Source organism: Papaver somniferum, chromosome 9 (assembly GCF_003573695.1).
Source record: "Papaver somniferum cultivar HN1 chromosome 9, ASM357369v1, whole genome shotgun sequence".
Classification (NCBI taxonomy): Eukaryota; Viridiplantae; Streptophyta; class Magnoliopsida; order Ranunculales; family Papaveraceae; genus Papaver; species Papaver somniferum.
Window position 1 is genome coordinate 4617146 of NC_039366.1, and position 24135 is coordinate 4641280.

Below are 24135 nucleotides of genomic sequence, written 5' to 3' on the forward strand. Positions count from 1 at the left end.
AATAGATCCCCGGTCACCATTCCGGTAGATATATCAATTCCGAAGCTAGAGATTCTTGACATTACAAGACTGCGTTTTGAGGAAGTTGATTTGGCTGAGAGACTAATCTCGACATCTCCACACCTCATAACACTGGTCATGAGAAGATGTATTTGGTTAGGAAGTGATGGGAATAACAACATCAAGATATCGAGTCCTAAATTAACCACTTTGGTCCTTGATACGCTTCCTCATGACGACTACCCTAATGATCCGTGCACCCAATCTTGTTAATTTTGATTACCCAAGTTGAGTAATGCACCAATACTGGAAAAGATGACTCTTGGTTATTCTCCCGCACTTGGTACCATTTTGAGAGATGCTATACGTGAGGACGTACACAAGTTGCCGAGAAGCTCCGCACTTTCGTTTTGTTTAAAATAACCGAGGAGAGGATTTTATGGGTATATCAAACCCTCGCGAGACTAAACTCGTTCTCTAGGATCGCTTAGGGGTTTAAAGGCTTGTTGCACGTGCTAAGTGCAATCGTGATTCCTACGGAACTGAGTTATGATTTCATTGTTTTTTGTTTTGTTTTTTCTACTTCTTGGATTATTGGTTTTGAGTGGATTTTGTGGGTATATCCATTAGTAAACCCTCACGAGACTAAACTCGTCCACTGGAATTGCCTAGGGGTTCAAAGACTTGTTGCACATGCTAAGTGCAACCGTGATTCCTACGAATTTGAGTTAGGATTTCATTGTTTTCTGTTTCTTTTTTTCTCTTTTTTTGGATGATTGGATTTGGTTCGGTTTATTCTTGGTATGGTTAACTGTTTAATTTTCATATAGATCTTGCACTATTAGCATCTGAGTTACATTTGGTTAACTTCCCGTGATAAACTTATCAGAACAAATGAAACTTAGTAGCAAAATTTGGGAACAATTTGATCCCTGAATGGGGTTGATGGTTCATATGTTAGATTAGAATTAGATAAGCCTTTTCGACGAACTGAGTGTTCACAAGAACGATGAACTCACAACCAGTAGGACTAGAAACTCAAATCTCGCAGAGGGGAATGAGATAAGGGTATTGCCAGCCCCGTCATATTCTTCGCAGCATTTGAATGAAGACATCACGCGACTATGCTTCAGCCTAACTAAGCATGATAAGCAATCACTCATAACTCAAACAACGTTAGACGGAACACAAAATGTAAAATACACTATCATCGTTATTCATGGCCTCTCATTGGTTTTCTAATGAGGAAAAAGAATACTAGTTTCCCTCTTGCTAATAGCCAGTGGCATTACAAATCGCTAGGCATCAACCAAAAATTCAATCAGAACATACCGCATATGGAATCTCAGAATCGTGTAGAGATTTGAGAAAACAGAGTCTTGAAATCTTTTGTTGGCTCGCCAGTTCCTTCTGGTTTTGAAGCGAGATCCAATGCTTTGAACTTAGCCTCTTCCAACAGCAATGCCTGTTCAGGAAAACACAAACATAACAGAAGCATGTCAGATAATTGATCTTCTGCCATGTCTGATAGTTCATGCGTATCATCAGAACATTGGGATAAACATACCTGAATGCAGACTTCTGCAACATCGGCTCTAGCAATAGTCCTTATGTCAGTCTCGAGAAGCTCGTCATCTTTGCCAACAACAAGCTCTCTCACACCCCCATCTTTGTCTTGTAAGCCTCCAGCTCTGGTTTTCAGTCATAGCACACATCAAATGGAAGGCAAATGAGTAATCTCTGAGAATCGTTTCTCTTTTGGGGTTCCAAATTTTGGCATCCCGAAGAAGAGAACATAATCTTGTGCAGTTTAACCATAATTATTTATGTACATGAATTGTAATTCCGAACAAGAAACATTGTACTGAACCAACAGTATCAGCACAACAAGTAAAAGCAGGCAGAGATGGGTTTTACCTAATAATTGTGTATGGTATACCAGAGTCGGCCAGATATTGCTCCGCCTTCCTCTTCCACACCTGCATTGCAGTAAATCCCATCAAACTAAGTAAATAAACCCGTGAAACTCTCATGTTTGGCTCTCTCAAATTCCCAAATAATCAGCAACAATGAACACTCACCAATATGTTTCCGTTTCCAATGCTGTTCAAGGGATGATTGAGGTTCGTTCCACCCATAGACCCAACCAAAACAATCTGCTTCACTCCCGCTGCTTTTGCTGCACAGAGGATTGAGCTAATTAAACAAAGATCAAAACATTTTTAAATCTCCAGCACATGCATAAAGAAAGAATCGAACAAACAATGAGTCTTACCAGCATCAATTTGATTCTTCTGCCCAATCCAATCAACCTACAAACGCCTTATATTAGTAACAAATATCCGATAACGATATCCACAACAAGAATTACATTCGAAGAAAAAAATAGAGATTACCTGTTCAGGATTAGCTCCATCTTCGAAAAAGAACTCAGGTCTTCCACCTTTAGTAGGATCAAACCCGGGTTTCATTTTGGGGACAGCACTAGTAAGAATGACAAGAGCATCAACTCCTTGGATTGCAGGTACAATACTCTCAGCATCCCTAATATCAGCAACGAAAACATCGTCAGCTCCTCCAATTTTCTCTTTGCTTTCTTCCGTTCTTACTAACCCCCTTGCTACAAACTCATCTCTCTCTTTCAGTTTCTTGTAAACAATTTGCCCTGCATAAACCACCCATTAGAAAACCAAATAGAAGAGAGCATGAAAGGGATTATTACTAATGCAGCCTTATGGGTCCATGGATTAGTCAAGTTAAGTCCATACACCTAGGTTAGTCCACCAGAACACCTTATCTCTAAGGTATTATAGGTGGTGGGTGGTGGCTTATTATTGAAATTTTCAAACTTCTTGTAATCCACCACCGCCAGATTTATCCAGCCAACTAAGACACCTTATCTTTAGGGTGTGTGATGGTGGTGGTGGTGGTTCTTAAATGAGAAATTCAAATTTATCTAATGTAAAGGAATACCTTAATGTTATGGTATCAAAAAGGTTGCAGTGGTGGTGGTTCTTTAATTGAATTTCAAACCTCCACCACCATCAAAATCTACGAAATCTGATTATTTATTTTTTTCTTTTGCCATGACAAATCAAATCCCCAATATATTCAAACAACTGAGGACATCTAACCAGTAATCCACCACCGCCACCATCTAAAAAAGTAATTTTTTTTACTCCGCCATGACAAATTTCCAATAATTGACGCAACCAATGACATCTAAAACTAAAATTCAAACAAACCCATTATCCAGAACACAATTTCCAAGTTCACCATCCAAAAAAATATCTAACAATTGAATCCAAAAATGTAAACCAAAATTGAAAAAAAAGAAAAACCAAGAAAAGGAGATACTTTTTTACTGTGTATGGAGATATTTGTAGCGTACATACCAGTTCTACCACCGGCACCAGTAACAATCACAGTACTCGCCATTGCTTTCACTACAACTGAAGTTCTCCTTTGAAATGAAAGGGAAGATGAAGATGAAGAAGAGAATAGTTTGGTGGTGGAAGAGTATTTATGAGGAGAGAAAGTTGAAGAAGGTGAAGAGAATAACGGAACACGTGTCACTAAACCCATTGCCCTGATTTTAATGGATGGATTTGCTAACTAAACTTAGGTCGGTAAGGTCTCTTGACTCTGTGACTGAGACTGTAATTCAGAGAGAAAGAGATATTCCAACAGTACGGGAAGTATTGAAGATGATGATGATGATGATCTTATCCTCTTCTTCCCATTCTGCAAAACATATCATATCATCATCTTGATTATTAATGACGATGATATGATCTTCACCGTTGATTTTTGTTTGTGGGGCATACATTGCTGAGAAATGTGGGGATACAGATTACAGACCAACTCACTCAGCTTTGCAAAAACCAAATCGGGAAACGATTCATAACAAATCAGACTCATGGATCGGGAACCATGAGACTCATTTGTCCATTTTCTCACGCTTTTTCGTATTGTAACTTTTGTAATTAGCATTACTTATCGGGTTCAAGGCACTAATTCAAACGTTAACCTGCTGGTAATTTAGGTACACCACCATTTTGATGTAGGTGTAAGGTTAACTAATTCATTAATGCTCACAGTTATTATTATCTTAAAGTAAAGAAGAACAAAGTGGAATGGAGAGTGCGGGAATTCAGTTCCCTTTTCGTTTCTTATTCATTCTCTACTGAAATAGATGAGTACATATATATAGATGAGGTACTAAACTGGATAACCATTATCTACTGGATAAGCATCTGTATACATGCGACACATCAACCATGTATGTGTCTTGGTGTTGTGATTTTGTGCGGGTCCCACAAGAAACGTGGAAACTGGTAGGTCATCCACTTAGCACAATGTTCACATAGCATTCCCCCTTGGATGATCCATCATTTTAGGATTTTAGCATCGTTGTGGGTAAAATTTCATGGAACAAAAACCGAACAAAGATTCATTGCCTCGTCAGAACCTGAGTTCGGAGTGAGGTTGATGATTGCCATGAGATACTTTCTTTGGCAAGATTGCGATAGAAAAACCACTTGGAATGAAACCTACACGCGCACCAGGAAAATCACTTGGGACAAAACCTGAGCATCTGAAATTCATATAATGCTGACGGTGATGGGCATTCTTCTTCGCCAAAATCTTTTCAGGGAAAACTGTGTAGTAAAAACCTGAACAAGATTATCAGATACCGCTTCTCAAGAATATATATGGATATACATCTCTTTATATGGTGATCACTGTTCTAAGATTGTTATCTCATTAAGAACCTCGCCAGGAAAACCCAGAGGGAAAAACCTGAACATATGAAAACATGAGTTCTCAGAACAATGATAAACCCGCAGATATTGCCTCGTTAAAATTTTGTCGATAAAACCAAGTGGGACAAAATTCATTCGAAGAGTACAACATCGGTAGCTTCAAAGTGATGATGCTAGTCGTACATTTTCTCCTGTCGTCGAAATCGCGTCAGGAAAACCATTTAGGAAAAACCTGAACTTAGAGTGAGGTTGGTCACCGTCATGAAATGCTTCCTATGTCAAAGTTGTGTCAGGAAAACCATTTAGGACAAAACCTGAACACCGGCACCAGGAAAACCACTTGAGACAAAACCTGAGTGCCCAAAGTTCATAATAATGCTGACCTCGATGCTAATGTTGCCTCGTTAAAAACCTCGTCTGGAAAACCACTTGGAAAAAATCAGACCAGAGGAAAAGAGTACAACGGACGTCTCCTGATAATGGTGCTGAACACGCATATGCTGCCTCGTTAAAACCTTGATAAGGAAAACCCATCAGGACAAAACCTTAGCGAAGGAAAAAGAGTACAACACGTTTAAGTCCAGCCAAAGATTCTATGAGTTTACTCCCCCTGAAGCATGACTTCTTAAAGCGGCTGGTGGTGCAAACATTATATAACCTTCAGAAAACCGCTTTACCATTTGGGTTTATGGAGGATTGACTGCAGGTCTTGCGCCGGGGGCACCACTAGTAATGTACACCTCGCATTTAAATCCTCAGTCCATTGCACACCAATTTGTTTTCGCTTTAACTTCAGGCATAACCATGAAAGATCTTTTGTAAACTCATAAATACCGTATAATCAATTTCAGCATCTAAAAGTGTAACCTGTAAAACAAAAGTTAGAAGATACAATATAATGCATGCATTATATCCATGTATGGTACTTCTGGACCATAAATTCAACGTGCGTATCAGATAGATCGATCACTTCCCAATAATGGTGCTAATTTAGAAGCACGAGTATCAAAACTAGATACTCTGGTATATACAGGTAAGTTTTATTATGCTAGCATGTCCTCGAACTTCAGGTCGAGCAAATATTTCGATTTCAGTGAGATCTCAAAATCTAGTTCAAGCGTGGACTTTAGCGCTACTAAAGGTTCTTTCAGAAGCCAAAAATGATATCATCATTTCATCCGGATTTTAACCTTATACCAGGAACGTATAATCACACACAAGGATTGTTCATAAATTTCTCCTCTTCAAGATGGTGATTATGACTAAATTTCAAACCTGACGTAAATCACAAAGTCAGGTGGCTGCCTGGTCTAGGAAAAGTCGAATCCTTCAAAGTCTCAAAAATAATCACAAAGCAAGATGCAATTAGAGTCCCTCATAGACTACCACGCTAAGGTGCATCAATATTAGGAGAATACCTTTAGTTTTACAGAACCAATCCTGGGGTTCAGCAGGAAACCCTCAATCGCACTTAAAACGATAATACTATTCTCTCTGCGCTTAATCTCAAACACCAACCTGTAATTTTCAGGCCTCACAATTTTACGGTGTGAGTCGGATCCGATTTTTGCGCTTTTTCGAGAGATTCCATCTTCTACCTTAGTTCACTTATACTCATATTTGCCTTCATACCTCAAGCACATCAAAATAAAAAAATTACAGATGCAATCAATAGCTCCCCCTTATAGGAATTATATATTGTAGAATCACCCTAACACCAATAGAATACAGTTCAACCTTGGTGATGATTCCCTGCATCATCAAAAGGGAGAACATTTAAAGTCGTAACTGATGAAACTTAATTTCTTAATAATTATGATGATTCAATTAATGTAGAAGAGAAGAGTTGTTGATAAGATAGAGACTATAGTTCTCGTTGATTTGCATCCAATACGAGAAAGGGGAAGAGAAGTTCGTTTAATGAAGGAGAAAGAAAAATAAGCTATACTGTATTTGATTTATGATCAAAAATCATTTTAATTAATTAAATCTATTATAAATACTAAAAAATGATGATTAGGATCTATACAAATCCTCTTGGTGAACCTCTGAAACAAGAGGTTGAGTTAGAGGATGTCTATAGAAAAACATGACATGTCATCTTCATATTAGTAGAAGAGGTTTGGGTTGGAGAAGGATTTTAGGAAATTTGGATGTGTATCCTATATGGAAGAAGACTTTTTTTCTCACACACATTCCATTGGAGAAGCTCTTAGTTATGGGTATCAGCTTAAACCGATTCATTAGGCCTCTACTATGAAAAAAGCATATAACCTAACTACAAAGTTAAGTTGTGGAATATTGTTTCTTTTTTTCACAAAATTTCTTAAGAAAAATTTGAATGTATATATGAACATATGAACATTGAAGGTGAGAATCATCAACGCTGGGTAATAATTACAACGGGATGAAATCGGATGGAAGCCGACTGGATGAATAATATTTCGTTTTGTTACATTGAGAAAGATGTCTTTGATGCTATAGACAATCAAGTTATCATACAACGATTCAAAAATACAAAAATTTGTAGGGGACAAGTATGAAATATGTATTAACTCAGAGGTTATTAGTAAAATTTAGAAAGTTCTATGAAGTGCCCCTACCAACATAAGATCCTGGATCCGCCACTGCATTGCTTCCTTCCTTTCTTCTTATTTGCAGCTTCGGTGTTGTTGGTCCGTCTCGGCTTCAAATCCCCAGCCACGGAAACTGTAGCTTCTTCGTTTGTTCCATCGAGTGACACCACAAACAAACAAGAAATTCTCAGGACCCTTTTTTGTTCGTAAAAGAAATGAGACCTAGAGATTGAACTGCCACATCACACTTTGCCTTCGGCTCTAGTGAGCTCCACACGGCCTGCCATAGTGAACAACACCAATCTTTGTTTCCCTTTTATGTGTTTGGGCGTGACATTGAGTAAGTGGCATGACCATCAGAATTAATTCACACGCCAATGATAAATCTAGCTCTCTCCTTAGTATGGTGAGCATTAGGTGCTTTTTGTCGCAAACTTTATTGAAGCTCCCAATTTAACCATTTATTCATTCCATGATCGGATTCGCTTGTACTTTCTACAAAAGCACTAAAACAGTGTTATTATCCAAAATATCGAGTCCTAATTAATATAAATATGGGTATAAAATATAGCACATACGTGCTTATCAACACGCCCACACTTATATTTTTCTAGTCCTCGAGCAAAACAAGAATATATCCGCTACACAGCTGGATATGAAGAGTGTTGTCTGCAAAACAGCAAGACCGAGAGATGTCTGCTAAATAGAGAGACAAAACCACTAAACAGTGGTATAGAGATGTCTGCTAAACAGCTAGACGAATCCGCTAAACAGCTAGATCGAGAGACCTGCTACACAGCTGGTCATAACATGCAAGAAAAAAGAAAAAGCCCGCTACACAGCTGGTCATAACCCTAACAATCATTTTTTTTTTAAGACCCGCTACACAGCTGGTCATTTTTATTTAATATTTTTTAGACCCGCTACACAGCTGGTCATCATTTTTTTTTTAATTTTGGAAATACTTAACGAAAGTGCCACTCCCCCACACTTTAAAAATTACATTGTCCTCAATGTAATTGAGTCATCCAACGTAGAAATTAAGATGGGAGATTCAAGCAAACAGATAAAAGATGGAGGAAAGAAAACAAATCTGATGGGTTGACTCCCATGAAACGAAATAGTATGGGTTGACTCCCATGAAGCCAAATCTTCGTATCCCTGCTTGCGCACATAAATAATCTCAAACAAGGTGAGGTTGCACCAAAGTAAGCAGCAAAGCATATATATAAAGTCTGAAAAGTTGGGGATCAATCCAACGATTCAGGTCAGCTGCGAATATGAACCTGCAAACATTATAAACCTCCAAAAAGATGTGTAATTCCGTTCCCAATAGAAAACAGTCCTTAGTCGAGATAAATAAATCACTCACATGGACAACAAACATAGAATGTATCTTATTTTCTATTCGGGAAGCACACTCTATATCAGGTTCTAAATCAGCTGAAATACATCCGGTCGAAACATTTTCTTCACTAGAAATCATAGGAAGCAATGTATTGACAGTGCAAGAAGGTACCAGATTATCAAACTCAACACAATGATTTAAACTTGTATCTAATGGTTCAAGTTTATCAAAATCTGCAACTCCTAAATCCGGTTCTAAGTTCGCAGAAATAACTTTCGTTGTTGAGTTACCTTGATTATCTATTGGAGGTCGCAATGCATTGAAAATATCAATAATCATAGGGTCATCGGAATCAGAAAAGTGGGCTAAACAAACAGATCAAGGCTCAAAATCATCGACACAAGTTATCGGAGCAATATCAATATGTTCAACATTCACATCAGCATTCAAAAAATCACTAGATGGATCAGACTAACAAGAGCACAATGGAGCAACAATATCATGAATAATCACCTCATCGCTATCTGCAACTAAGTGACTTATAGGAAACTCATTATTTGAATGATTAGAAAATATCTCATTATGCACGTCTACTGTCTCTAAGTCATCAGACTCACCAATAGTATCTTCTGTATTTAGATCATGAGTTGTGTAAGATACAATAGATTCATATATTATATTGGTATCATAATTCCTAAAATCACTTCTAGTATCAAGTTCCTTTTCACCCTCATGGTATTGGGTTGATACTCATCTGAATAACCACCCATAGCAAAATTACCTGGATTCCAAGTTCCATACCTGAGACGATTATAAGCAAGAACTTCCTTATACCGTGACCCATACATGTATTCTCAAAGCGTCATAGTTGACGTCTCGCGCAAAGCACTCATCGTTCTCAAAAAGGCTCATGAAATAAAATTTTGAAGCACAAAACAAGTCAAAAGGAAAAAGAAATCCTAAAAAAAATAAAAATTTGTACAAAGAATAAAAATAAAAGATATTTACAAAATAAAAAATACCAATCACAATATTCCACAACCGCTCCCCGGCAGCGGCGCCAAAAATTGATAGGATATGGAATACCCTATATGTAACATAACCGCAATCACACGGTGTCTAACTAGTAGACAGAGGCAAGTACGGATCGAACCCACAGGGAGCGGTGGAAACACTGATAACTAGTATCTCTAATAAACTAACCAGAAACGATTTTTGGGATTTTAGAATGAGAAAGAAAATGTAAAACTCAACTAAACTAAACTAAAATGAACACGATAAGAGAGAGCGTCGGTAACCAGGGTCAATGGATTCCACTACTATTTCTAATTGAATACCGAAAAGAATTCGAATTCGAAATATGAGTCTATATCTTTGTTCAATTGCAACACCTATTATTGGTATAACTTTCTCTAATATAACTTGCATCTCCTAAGTATAACCCATCAAAGTATTCCAAGCATGGACTATCAAATTATAATGACAAGAAAATTATTGAAAAGATAATTCGTAGGTTCACAATTGTTATTTGCCTCGTCTAAGCATAACCCATCAAATGATTTAACCTAAGCATGGATTATCAAATAGTATAACAAATTTGATTGCAAAACTATCACATTTATGCATTTAGGCTTTTGTATCGTACAAAGCCGGTGAGACAACAACACATATTCTTTATAAAATCAATAAACCATAATTATTGGATTTCGAAATTCGATTCACAAAGCCTAATACCAAATTAATTCCAATTATTTCATAATGGTCTAAGCTTAAAGTAGCTTTCTCCATGAACCCTAATTACGTAAATTCTAGCAAAATATAATTGTGGGTTTCTCAAAACTCATCAAAAATAATAACAAGAAAAAGATAATTAAACTGTATCACCGTCGTCACACGGCAATCGATCCTCTTCTTCTCCCCTTGTTTTGTCTGCTCCAAAATCCTTCACGGCCGTTCCACCTCCTCTCTCTTCTCTGATCTCGGCTCCGTAGCCGCAACTCCCAAAAACAAAATTCTTCTTTTCTGTTGGATATCAGCGACCACCAAAGCCCATTCAATTCCGGTCCATTACTAGCTTGAGTTTCCAACTTCGGACCTGACCACGACACCGATCTTCCCATCTTTCATTCTCTGAGTTTCTAACTGCAGATCTGTTTTAGACTGAACATCAGACCCCCTTTTCCATCTTCTAACGACCACAACTGCAATCAGGTAGTACCATCTTGATGCAGCATCTTGATACCTTTCCTAATTTTGGTCTTTTTAGATTTCCTTTTTCTTTTATAATTCCTTTTCTTAGATGTTTGATTTTTAGGAAAGATAGGTTCATATAAATAAGGGATTGTAAGATAGTTTTATTCATTCAGTTTTAAGAGATAATACACTAGAGTTTTCTCTAAAGCCTTGCATTGATTTGATTCTGTCATCAATTCAAGAGCCTTGCATCGAATTTGATTGAACTCTTCGATTCAAGAAGTCAGGTCTCTAGAAATTTAACCTATATTTCTAGATTGAGCTGAATCACCGTTGATACGCTGCGCCAGGTTGGTATCAGAGACAGGCTACGTTCTTTGTCTGTCACTACAATGGTGAGACCTCGTCGAACACCAGTTCGTACTGCAGCAGAAATCAATCGTGACGCCATTAATGAGCTACAAGCCCGGATGGCTTCCATCACAACTGCCCTCCAAACCCTTCTGGTTCAACAACCAGCACCAGCCGTACGCGAGCATGTTGCTCACGTTAACAGTACCAGAGACGATGTTGATGACGAAGAAAACCCGTTTGCAGACGACGTTAATCCCTTTGCTCCTCTACACACCAACCGTACTCTAGCACCAGATAACGTACCAAACGCAGCAGCTCATATTCATTGGGAATCGGGTTTCAAAACCGAGATACCAGAGTTTCATGGAAATTCTTCAGCTGAAGAACTGCTCGATTGGATAGTCACGGTAGAAGAAATCCTAGAATTCAAACGAGTTCCAATGGATCAATGTGTTCCTGTCTTAACAATGCGTTTTCGTGGCAGAGCAGCTGCCTGGTGGACACAATTGAAGACAACTCGTGCACGTCTTGGAAAACCAAAGATTATGTCATGGGATAAACTTTCATCAAAACTTAAGAAAACATTCTTGCCTTACAATTATGACCAGCTAATGTTTCAGCGTCTCCATACCATCCGTCAGGGAAATCGATCTGTGGCTGACTACTCTACTGAATTTTTTTTACTTCTCAATCGAGTTGATATACAAGACTCTGAGCGTCAACTGGTGGCACGGTTTACAGCAGGATTACGACAACAGATCCAACACACAATCAATCTCTTTCATCCATCAACACTGTCAGAAGCACATCAGCAAGCTTTGACTATTGAGGCGCAAACTAAATTATCCTTCTCATCATGGTCTACTGTTCGTTCTTCTCGACCAAATCAGACTCCGACTGCGACAGATGACGCTATATCTGTCAAAGCAGACACACCCATTGTTCCAGCTCTTGACACTCGACAAACTCGACCAAACTCAATTCGTTGCTTTTCTTGTGGAGATTTAGGTCATCGACAGTCTTCCTGCCCCACTAGAAACAGAAGAGGCCTCCTCCTTGACACTGCTGGTAATGACGTTGAAGTAATTTACGATGAGGAAACTACAGAGCCACAGGATGAAGTAGAGGTTCTTAAAGCAGATAGCGGACCAGCATTAATGTTGCGACGTGTGTGTTTAGCTCCGCGTGGAACAGATATCAACCCTCAACGACATAATCTTTTTCACTCAAAGTGTACTATTGGAGGCAAGGTGTGTAACTTCATAATTGATTCTGGTAGTAGTGAAAACGTCATTGCTGAGGAGGTTGTAACCAAACTTCAATTATCAACAGAACTACATCCTAACCCCTACAAGTTGGCATGGTTGGATCGGAATACTGATGTACTCATAACTCGACGAGCATTGATTTCTTTTTCGGTGGGAGATTCGTATAAGGATCAAATTCATTGTGATATTGCTCCAATGGATGCTTTCCATCTACTTTTAGGACGTCCTTGGTTATCTGATCTTCGAGTACAACATGATGGCTATCGTAATACCTACAGTTTTCGTTACAATAATCGCAATTTCACTCTACAACCTTCTTTGCCCGAGAAACAACATACACCATCAGCTCCAGTCCTTTTCTTGCAGCAAAAAGCTTTTGAAGAAACACTTCGCGAAGAAAGATATGTTCTAATATTGATCAATTCGGTTGTCAGAAAGTCTTTGCCGTCACCTCCAGAACATTTTCAAAGACTATTGGAAGAGTTTCAGGATGTTTTTCCTAATGAGTTACCACCCGGCCTTCCTCCACTCAGAGATATTCAACACCATATTGATCTAATTCCAGATGCTGTTCTTCCTAATAGAGCTCATTATCGTATGAGTCCGAGTGAGCATGAAGAACTTAGACGACAGGTTGAGGAACTTGTGTTGAAGGGATATTTACGTGAAAGCTTGAGTCCGTGTGCAGTCCCAGCTTTGCTTATACCAAAGAAGGATGGATCTTGGAGGATGTGTGTTGACAGCCGTGCTATAAATAAAATTACAGTACGCTATAGATTTCCCATTCCCCGTCTCGACGATCTATTAGATCAAATTGGAGCTGCAACGATTTTCTCTAAACTGGATCTTCGAAGTGGTTATCATCAGATACGGATCCGCCCAGGAGATGAATGGAAGACGGCTTTTAAAACTCGCGAAGGACTTTTTGAATGGCTTGTCATGCCCTTTGGCTTGTCCAATGCACCAAGCACTTTCATGCGTGTTATGAATCAATCTCTTCGGCCCTTCATAGGTAAGTTTGTAGTTGTTTATTTTGATGATATTCTCATATTTAGTAAGTCCTTCACTGAACATCTTGCACACTTAAGAGAAGTACTTCTTGTTCTCCGTCGAGATCGACTATTTGCCACACAAAAAAAGTGTGAGTTTGGCTCTCCTGAGGTTCACTTCCTTGGATACATCGTCTCAGCACAAGGTCTAGCCGTCGATCCGAGCAAGGTAGAAGCAATAAAATCTTGGCCTACTCCTACTACTTTATCTGAAACTCGAAGTTTTCATGGTCTAGCATCTTTTTATCGAAGATTTGTGCCGCAATTTAGCAGTTTGATGGCACCTATCACTGATTGTATTCGTCATGATAGTGTCTTCACTTGGACTGTCGAAGCAACTACAGCTTTTGAGATCATTAAGACGAAATTGTTATCAGCACCTATTCTAGCTCTTCCAGATTTTACTCAAGTTTTTGAACTTCATAGTGATGCTTCTAAGTTGGGCATTGGTGCTGTCTTGAGCCAACGCAACAAACCTATTGCCTTCTTCAGTGAAAAACTGGCTGGAGCTCGTCTACGTTATAGTACTTACGATGTGGAATTTTATGCAGTGGTTCAAGCAATCAAACACTGGAGACATTATCTTTTCCATAAAGAATTTGTTCTTTACACAGATCATGATGCTTTAAAACACCTGAACAGTCAAGATAAAATCTCAGCTCGTCACGCATCATGGATATCTTACTTGCAACAATTTACGTTTGTTATCAAACACACGTCAGGTGTTTCTAATCGAGTTGCTGATGCCCTGAGTCGTCGCCATTCTTTGCTGAGCGTTCTTCATGTATCAGTTCCGGGATTTTCCACCTTTGCTGATTTATATGAGTCTGATGACTTCTTTGGTCGAGTTCTTCTTGACGTACAGAATGGTCTTTCTCGAGATTTCACTATGCACGATGGCTTTCTTTTTCGAGACAGTCGTCTTTGCATTCCAGACTGCAGCCTCCGTCTTAAACTTGTTGCTGAAACACATAATGATGGACACATTGGTCGCGACCGGACGTTGTATTTACTTTCTCAGTCTTATTTTTGGCCTGCATTGAGACGTGATGTTGAGCGTTTTGTCGAACGTTGCACAGTGTGTCAGACATCAAAAGGTCATTCCACGAATGCCGGTCTATACCTTCCTCTCCCTATTCCAACACAACCATGGACGGACATCAGTATGGACTTTGTGATGGGTCTTCCTCGTACACAAAAGGGTTTCGATTCAATCTTTGTCATTGTTGATCGTTTCTCCAAGATGGTGCACTTCATTCCATGTAAAAAGACTTCAGATGCAGTCCAAGTCGCAACACTTTTTTTTCGAGAGGTTTACAGACTCCATGGATTGCCAACTTCCATCGTTTCTGATCGGGATTCTCGATTCTTAGGACATTTTTGGAGGTCTTTATGGAAATTACTAGGAACCAGCCTTGACATGAGTTCCGCTTATCATCCTCAAACGGACGGTCAAACAGAAGTGACCAATAGATCTTTGGGGAATTTGCTTCGCTGCCTTGTGGGAGATTCTATTAAAACTTGGGACTCAAAGCTTCCTCAAGCAGAGTTTGATCATAATCATTCACTTAATAGAAGTTCAGGGTTCAGTCCATTTCAGGTCGTTTATGGTCTTCTCCCTCGTGGTCCTTTGGATTTATCTACTCTTCCAGACCGTACACGTCTTCATGGTGTAGCTGATGATTTTGTAGACAACATTCATACGATTCATACGAAGGTTATTACCAATCTCGAGTCATCCTCCTCAAAGTACAAAGCTGCGTCTGATTCTCGTCGCCGTCGTGTTCTCTTCGAAGTAGGTGATCAAGTTTGGGTATTTCTCACTAAAGATCGAATGCCGGCTCATGCTTATAATAAACTCAAGGCAAAGAAAATAGGTCCTGTCACAGTTGTGGAACGAATTAATGACAATGCTTATCGCCTACAACTTCCAGCAAACATCAACACTTCGGATGTCTTCAATGTTCGTTATTTATCACGTTTTGTTCCACCAGACCCAGTTCCAGATTCGTGGTCGAATCCTTCTTCCCCGGCGGGACCTGATGCAGCATCTTGATACCTTTCCTAATTTTGGTCTTTTTAGATTTCCTTTTTCTTTTATAATTCCTTTTCTTAGATGTTTGATTTTTAGGAAAGATAGGTTCATATAAATAAGGGATTGTAAGATAGTTTTATTCATTCAGTTTTAAGAGATAATACACTAGAGTTTTCTCTAAAGCCTTGCATTGATTTGATTCTGTCATCAATTCAAGAGCCTTGCATCGAATTTGATTGAACTCTTCGATTCAAGAAGTCAGGTCTCTAGAAATTTAACCTATATTTCTAGATTGAGCTGAATCACCGTTGATACGCTGCGCCACATCTCAACCAACACCGAAAGCTCAGCACCTTCATTAACTCCTTAGTTCATCTTCTCTGTCCTCCACGAGTATCAGCAGCTTATACGAAACCCATCTCGGCTGTCACTTCCAGCAACTTTTCTTGTTCTCTGACCATCTATGCATTGCTTCCCTTCAACGGATTTCTCCTTCAATCTCTTGTCACTGTCTCAAGTCCACAACGCCAGCTCGTTGTCTGACTGCCATCTTTCCTTTTAAACTTCTCGAGAGCTTGGATTAACCCATTCACGGACCATGTAGAAACCCCCAGGACTGCTGATGTTGTTAACTGCCGTGCTCATTTTCAAGTAACCACCAATAATCGAACTCACTCCATTTCCCATCTTATTTCATGCTCCTTGTAAACAGGTCCATCTAGTTTGTTGATGCCGCTAGGAAATAGAAACCCCAAGCTCAAATCCTTTCGATCACCATCTCTGATTGCAATCGGCTCAATCCACAGCCATACAATGGAAGCAGCAATAGTCGTCTTCTTATCCCCACTGTCGTTGCTTCCTTTCGTCTTCTTTACAGCTTCGGTGTTGTTGGTCCATCTCGGCTTCAAATCCCCAGCCACGGAAACTGTAGCTTCTTCGTTTGTTCCATCGAGAGACACCACAAGCAAACCAGAAATGCTCAGGACCCTTTTCTGTTCGTAAAAGAAATGAGACGTAGTGATTGAACTGCCACATCACACTTTGCCTTAGGCTCTAGTGAGCTCCACACGGCCTGCCATAGTGAACAACACCAATCTTTGTTTCCCTTTTATGTGTTTGGGCGTGACATTGAGTAAGTGGCATGACCATCAGAATTAATTCACACGCCAATGATAAATCTAGTTCTCTCCTTAGTGTGGTGAGTATTAGGTGCTTTTTGTCGCAAACTTTATGGAAGCTCCCAATTTAGCCATTTATTCATTCCATGATCGGATTCGCTTGTACTTTCTACAAAAGCACTAAAACAGTGTTATTATCCAAAATATCGAGTCCTACCTAATATAAACATGGGTATAAAATGTAGCACATACGTGCTTATCACGCGGCTAGGAAACGTGTCGATTATATTCGTTAAGTTGCTATGTTTTACTATTATATGAAGATTTTTTCAGTAAGTGTCATAATGAACTTCAAGTGTGAGATTATTGAGTTTCTTGGATGGGATAAAATGCTAGACAGACTTAGACCACTAGACAAACTTAGACCTAGCTAGCTGTGTAACAACAGAGCGTGCATGGGTATGGCAGAGCGTAATTGATTAGTGTGTGTTGTTGTGACATATGCTTTAGGTTTATCATTGCAGAATAGATGGATGATTATAACTTCACAATGCTGAATAATGTTCTATATCTTCAAAGGAGCTTGAAAGTCGATACATTTTAATAGTTTAGCTAATGTTGTTCAATATCTTGGTCTTTGCAGATCCAGGAGAGGATCCTTTTTGCAAGAGACAAACAAAAAAGAAGCACCGGTTACGGAATCTGAAGCAAGCGAAAGTTGGTGCTTTGCTAAGGTTTGACTGGATTACTTCATTGAGATAGATACATCTACTTTGTAGTTCAGCTATATACTTCAGTGATTTTGTTATAACCAGACCATGTAGTTCAGCTATTAGTAACCTAAATTCCAGTTTGTATGTTCCATAAATATGCTCATCATGATTTGAAATTTAGTTTCATGTTAAGGTAGTTTTTTAAGTTCAGATGAACTAAAGTTAAGAAGTTTTGTTTTGATATTGACTGATTCTCTGTGGGCATGATGATAACAGTCCTAGTGGTGGTTATTTGCAAAAGCTACTTGTAGCTCATTCTCTCTTCTTTGAGGGGATGTGTCTGTCGCTAACTTGCAGGGCTTCGGAAACCCTGTACCACTAGGAATAAGTTATTTTATTTGATTTATTATAATATAAGTTGATATTAGCATGATTATAATAGTGTGTATGTTAAGTTTGTATAAATAAGTCTGGTTTTATGTACTCTGTGAGCATGATGATAACAATCCTAGTGGTGGTTATTTGCAAAAGCTACTTGTAGCTCATTCTCTCTTCTTTGAGGGGATGTTTCTGTCGCTAACTTGCAGGTCTTCGGCAACCCTGTACCACTAGGACTAAGTTATTTTATTTGATTTATTATAATAGAAGTTGGTATTAGCATGATTATAATAGTGTGTATGTTAAGTTGTGTATAAATAAGTCTGGTTTTATGTACTCTGTGATCATGATGATAACATTCCTAGTGGTGGTTATTCGCAAAAGCTACTTGTAGCTCATTCTCTCTTCTTTGAGGGGATGTTTCTGTCGCTAACTTGCAGGGCTTCGGCAACCCTGTACCACTAGGACTAAGTTATTTTATTTGATTTATTATAATAAAAGTTGGTATTAGCATGATTATAATAGTCTGTATGTTAAGTCGTGTATAAATAAGTCTGGTTTTATGTACTCTGTGAGCATGATGATAACAGTCCTAGTGGTGATTTACAAAAGCTACTTGTAGTTCATTCTCTCCTCTTTGAGAGGATGTTTCTGTCGCTAACCTCAAGGGCTTCGGCAACCCTACCACTTGGACTATGTGATTTTATTTGATTCTGTTAAATATCAATTTTGAAGGGTAATATGTCATCTGATGTGATCAAGAAATGGATGAAGTGTCCTCGTAAGTCTTTAGAATACAGAAAAGGTGTGAAGTTATTCATAGAGTTTCCCAAGAATAATGGTGGTGGGAGTCATTTATTTTCATGCCCTTGTCGTCGTTGTATGAATATAAAGGCGTAGTTGCACTGAGTGAGATCTCATTGCATTTGCTCAAACATGGTATGCATGAGTTGTACACATCATGGCGCTATCATGGGGAAAGTTCAGTACAAGCAGCACAATTAACACATAAGGATAATACTACAACTGAATGTGCAGCAGATAATGATGATGTTACAACAGGTTTGAATGAGAATATTACCACAGATGTGGATGAGAATGTTAGGGAAGGGATGGATGAGAATGTAGAAGCAGGTGTTGATGAGAATGTTACAGCAGGTGTTGATGAGAATGTTACAGCAGAGTTGGATGAGAATGTTGGAACCAGCTTGTGTGGTCAGAAAAAGAGATCAGCGGCTGAGAAGGCAAGAGAACCATTATATCCTTCATGTCCTAATGGAAAGTCAGTAATGTACGCTGCGATAATGATGAACAACATAAATACTCAGTACAGAATTTCAGACAATGGTGTTACCGCAACATTAGAATTGATGAAAGAGTTGCTTCCCGAAGGTAACAACATGCCATGTAAGTATCCAGATATCAAGAAGATTATTAAAGAGCTGGGGATGGATTATGTGACTTATGATGCTTGTGTAAATGACTGTATACTTTATTGGAAGGATAATAGTTCATTGGTGAAGTGTCGTTTATGTCAAGAACCTCGGTACGTAAGAGTTTTTAATGATGAGAAAAAACTTACGCAAGTTGCACAAAAGACGTTAATGCATTCTCCGATAATTGTAAGGCTGAAAAGACTTTATAGTATACCATGGATAGCAGAGGCAATGCTTTGGCATTCTAGAGTACAGAGAGATGTTAATGTAATGTGTCATCCGGTGGATTCTACAGCTTGGCGGTGTGCGGATAATTTCTGTCCTGAATTTGCTAAGGAAGCACGAAATGTTACTCCTGGGATAGCAACTGATGGCTTCAATCCAAATGGTTGCTTCGGTCCGAATTGCAGCTGTTGGCCGGTGATATTGTGTCCGTACAACCTTCCTCCTTCGATGTGTATGAAGCGCGAATTCTCCATGTTATGTTTTTTGATATCAGGTCCGAGAGCACCAGGTAAAGATATTGATGTTTACTTACAGCTATTGATAGAAGAGTTGAAAGAGTTATGGAATGATGGTGTTATGGCATTCGACAGCTTTACGAACTCTGAATTCTATTGAAGGCAAGGTTGTTATGGGACATTCATGATTTTCCGGCATTGGGTACTCTAGTTGGATGTGTGACTCATGGGTATTATGCGTGTCCTACCTGTGGTGAAGAAACAGTTTCAGAGTGGCTGCCGTATAGTAAGAAGATATGTTATATGGGACACCGAAGATGGATGCCATCCCAACACAAGTACAGATTTGATAAAACAAATTTTATTGGAGGGGTAGAAGATGGTAAAGCTCCATGGCCACTAACAGGATTTCAAGTTCAAGAGATGGTGAAAGATATGAAAAGTAAACAGGGTAAGGGTAAACCACCAGCAAAGAAACGTAAAAGAGGAGAAGAAGTGGATAGTTTGCAACAGGGGCCGATGAAGATGTTTCTGACCACTCGCTATTTTCTTGAAGGTCCATACTTCATGATTTGCCTAATTTGGGACATAACGCAGTCCGTCATTGTACAAATGTTATGCATACAGAAAAGAACATAACTGAGCATATTGTTAACACTCTCATGGGTAATAGTAAGTCAAAAGATGGTGTAAATGTGTTAGAGAATAGATCGGTCAACATCGCATGTGTTGCTATATCAAGCATGTTTGTCAATGTTAGTGATCAAAACTATAAAGTCTTGATTTCTAGCCTATTAGCTAAGTCTTGGACTAGGATAGGAAAAGTGTAGTTGAGCTCAAGGACTTCATGGTGATTCAACGACAACGACGAAGATATACACCAAGGAACCGTGGAACTTCATCAACTAAAATGTATGTGAAGACTTGAACTTATCTATCACTCGAAAGTCTATTTATTCTTCTCCTACTTCTTATGAGACAAAAGTCGTATGCTATATAGACTAGATCATATACACTTGATATTTCGAGCTGAGTATTCATTGCTTAATCTTTTACTCGAAATCATGTGTTGGTAAAACGTTTCTCTTTGATCAGGTTTATCTTCACCTAGTGACAAAAGTCATGAAAGTTTCAATCACTTTGGAAATTACTCTGACGAGAAAGGTTTTTTGTTCTTCACGATTGAATATCGCCCTTTGAGAATGTTTCAGTGATTGGAATGAGAGTTTAGATTATATAACCATGTATTCCTTGAACCGAAGTTTTCGAACTTTGTTGATCAAGAGAAATCGGTAGGATTGTGGAATTGGCTTTCCAAGTCCGCGAACCCAGTCCGCAAACTGAAGGAAGTTCTCGACCGAGAATTTCTGCTGGGATTTCCAAAATTCGTTTGTGTGTTAAGTCCGCGAACTGGCGGAAATTCTCGACCTAAGAATTTCTGCCGAGTTTGGAAAACTCAACCGATTAACTTAAGTCCGCGAACTTGTTTGTGAGCTTAATAGGTTATGATCTAAAGATGTGCTATGAACATGAAACATTAATTATTAAGGAATGCTTTATGCAAACCGTGGATATAATGTTCATGAGCCGATTCTAATCGAATCGAATCATCTTTGTTTCAATTTTGTCTTGTGTAGTTACATAAGATCTCATAGCAAGTGAACAACTCTTAACTAGTTCATTTGAGTCAATTGGACTAGATATGGTGAAGAAAAACATGATTAATATGAGAATCTCATATGGTTGACCTTTTGGGTTATCATGTTGAACCAACATACGTGTACTCGTTTGGGCATGGTTTTCTCAAACCCAGTAAACGTGTACTCAAGTGTGTGTGACAAGCTATGTCTTTCGATCTAACGGTTGAGAGATATTGGCTTGAATCTAAATCAGGTTTTCATCTAACGGTGGATAGAGTTTGCTTTGTACCTAAGGAAAATCCCTGATTTGAAAGGCTATATATAAGAGACATCTAGCTAGAGCAAAACTTAATCCCCACACGTCTATGTGATACTAGTGCGCTCGCTAGAGTCGATCTCCATTAACCCTTGATTTTCTTCTCTAAAATCGGGTTAACAACTTAAGACTTCATTGGGATTGTGAAGCCAGACTGATACTACTTTTATCGCAGTTGTGTGATCTGATCTTGCATCTTCTATCGTACGAGCACAATCTGTGATTGTATTGAGATCGTGAGAGTTCTCCGATAGGCAAGATAAAGAAGTCACAAACATCTTCGTCTCACTGTTTGTGATTCCTCGACAAACCCTATGTGTAGTCAGGAAGGATTGTAGAGAGGTGATTGATTAATCTAGGCTGTTCTTCGGGAATATAAGACTGGATTATCAATTGGTTCCTGTTACCTTGATTTTATATCTAAAGACGGAACAAAACCTAGGGTTTATCTGTGGGAGACAGATTTATCCTTTTGATAGACTTTTCTGTGTGAGACAGATTCGTTTATTATCAAGTCTGTGATTTTGGGTTGCAGCAACTCTTAGTTGTGGGTGAGATCAGCTAAGGGAATCAAGTACGCAGTGTCCTGCTGGGATCAGAGGCGTAGGAGTACAACTGTACCTTATATCAGTGGGAGATTGGTAGGGGTTCAACTATAGATCAGTCCGAAGTTAGTTTGCAGTAGGCTAGTGTCTGTAGCGGCTTAATACAATGTGTATTTAATCTGGACTAGGTCCCAGGGTTTTTCTGCATTTGCGGTTTCCTCGTTAACAAAATTTCTGGTGTCTGTGTTATTTTTTTCCGCATTATATTTTATATAATAGAACTAATACAGGTTGTGCATCAAGATCATCAACTTCTCTAATCCAACCTTTGGTTGTTGATTGTAGTTGATTGATCATTGGACATTGGTCTTTGGTACCGTCCAAGTTATCTCTCTTTGATAAAGACTCGCAGATTTCTATTTGCTTGAGTAAAGATCAATTCGAGAGATTGATATAATAAATTCTTGAGATACTTTTTATATAGATTGAGTCTGACTGTCTAGTTGATTCTCTAGCAAAGTATTTCGGAGTTAGTCCATACAGATTGCTAAGCAAAATATTGGGTGGTGTTGTTAGACCCCCGCTTTTTCAAAATGCACGTAAAGATATGGAAGAGATGGGTATTAAAAAGCGGTTATGGGTGAAAGAGGATAGTGCAACTGGTAAAACAACAATGGAAGATGGATCGTTTGCCTTAACAAAAGATGAAAAAGTATCTTTTTGTACTGTGCTGAAGAACTTAAGGGTGCCTTCTAGCTTATGTTCCAATCTTCACAACTGCGTGAGCATTAGTCCACCAGAGCTGAAGAATTTCAAGTCACACGATTACCATGTAATGATACAATCTCTGTTTCCATTGCTAGTTCATACTGCGACTTCATTACCTAAAGATCTGCGAGTTTCTCTTCTCCGTATTAGTATATTTTTCAACATTTTGTGTGCAAAGGTTATCAATAGAGATGAACTTCTAAAAGAAAAAGCTAGTCTGGTGGAAGCAATGTGCATAATGGAAAAGTATTTTCCTCCATCTTTTTATGTTATTAGTATCCACCTGATGATTCATCTGGACGATGAAGCTTTAATATGCGGTCCGGTCATATTTAGGTGGATGTACCCCTTTGAGAGGTAAATACAACCTCTTACTTTGTTTTTTAATTTTTAAGTTGAGAATTGCTATTATTGAACTATTAATCATGCATCCTTGCTGATCTGTTAACTTTTTTTGTAGGTTAATGAAAGGTTTTAAAGGATTGGTGCGCAATAAAAGGTACATTGAGGGGTGCATTGCAAGAGGGTATGCGCTGCGAGAAGATAGCTTATACCTTATGGAGGACGTGTCAAAGGATGGTGATGGTACTCATAAGCATACTCGGCAGGCTTTTTTGGATGATGACTATGATGGCGCTGATGAGATGCCTCTTAGTTATGGAATGAGTATTACTCTGACTCGAGCACAATTTGAACAGTGACGCAACTGGATCTTATCTAAGAATATTGGAATAGATGACTGGCAAAAGTAACTTTTATTATACTCTTTTTTGTCTATTCAAGTATGAATTCTGTTTAGTCCTCCTCAGCAGAAATGAAAATATTCATGTTAGAGTCTAGTAGCATGATGGTGACTTCGTGCATTTTAGTACAATGTTTTTGTTTGTTAACATTGAGTTGTTGTCTGATTATTATGTTTGGATCATCCAATAGTCTTTGAATTGGTATTGGCTGTAGGAAGTATGATTCTTATATTAACTGTGACACGTCTAATGGTCAGACCTCAAAGAGTTTTCATCTATGGTTGCGCGATGAGGTAATGTGTTACCCTAAAGCTTTTAGTAGTGGTTTGAATACAACTTATTATGGTTGTGGTTGTGATACTGACTCTGCCATGCTGTATAACAGTTATTAAAAGCCAAAGAAACTGATTCAACACTTTGGAGACTCG

General features: G+C 38.7%; 2 protein-coding genes across 2 annotated transcripts; one reads left to right on the forward strand and one right to left on the reverse strand.

Annotated features, from left to right (window-relative positions):
* Window positions 1-1058: 1058 nt before the first annotated feature.
* On the reverse strand, window positions 1059-3733 carry LOC113313195 (uncharacterized protein At5g02240-like). Its single transcript, XM_026561933.1, has 7 exons — window positions 3396-3733; window positions 2397-2665; window positions 2276-2312; window positions 2082-2179; window positions 1918-1979; window positions 1568-1691; window positions 1059-1465 (listed from the first exon to the last, which is right to left on the reverse strand). The coding sequence occupies exons 1-7, from the start codon at window positions 3583-3585 to the stop codon at window positions 1346-1348; spliced, it is 900 nt and encodes a 299-aa protein (XP_026417718.1). The 5' UTR covers window positions 3586-3733; the 3' UTR covers window positions 1059-1345.
* A 14928-nt stretch (window positions 3734-18661) lies between these two features.
* Window positions 18662-20334, forward strand: LOC113311195. The gene is made up of 3 exons (XM_026560042.1): window positions 18662-19622; window positions 19734-19811; window positions 19907-20334. The coding sequence occupies exons 1-3, from the start codon at window positions 18662-18664 to the stop codon at window positions 20332-20334; spliced, it is 1467 nt and encodes a 488-aa protein (XP_026415827.1).
* The last annotated feature ends 3801 nt before the right edge of the window (window positions 20335-24135 follow it).

Bases quoted from the DNA above. Each gene is read 5' to 3' on its own strand.
- LOC113313195 (XM_026561933.1), bottom strand. From the start codon at position 3,585: ATGGGTTTAGTGACACGTGTTCCGTTATTCTCTTCACCTTCTTCAACT. The intron at 2,313-2,396 runs GTAATCTCTATT...AGGCGTTTGTAG, and splicing joins ATGGAGCTAATCCTGAACAG to GTTGATTGGATTGGGCAGAA. The intron at 2,180-2,275 runs GTAAGACTCATT...TCCTCTGTGCAG, and splicing joins GAAGAATCAAATTGATGCTG to CAAAAGCAGCGGGAGTGAAG.
- LOC113311195 (XM_026560042.1), top strand. From the start codon at position 18,662: ATGCCCTTGTCGTCGTTGTATGAATATAAAGGCGTAGTTGCACTGAGT. The intron at 19,623-19,733 runs GTTGCTTCGGTC...TTTTGATATCAG, and splicing joins TGATGGCTTCAATCCAAATG to GTCCGAGAGCACCAGGTAAA. The intron at 19,812-19,906 runs GTGTTATGGCAT...TGGGTACTCTAG, and splicing joins GAAAGAGTTATGGAATGATG to TTGGATGTGTGACTCATGGG.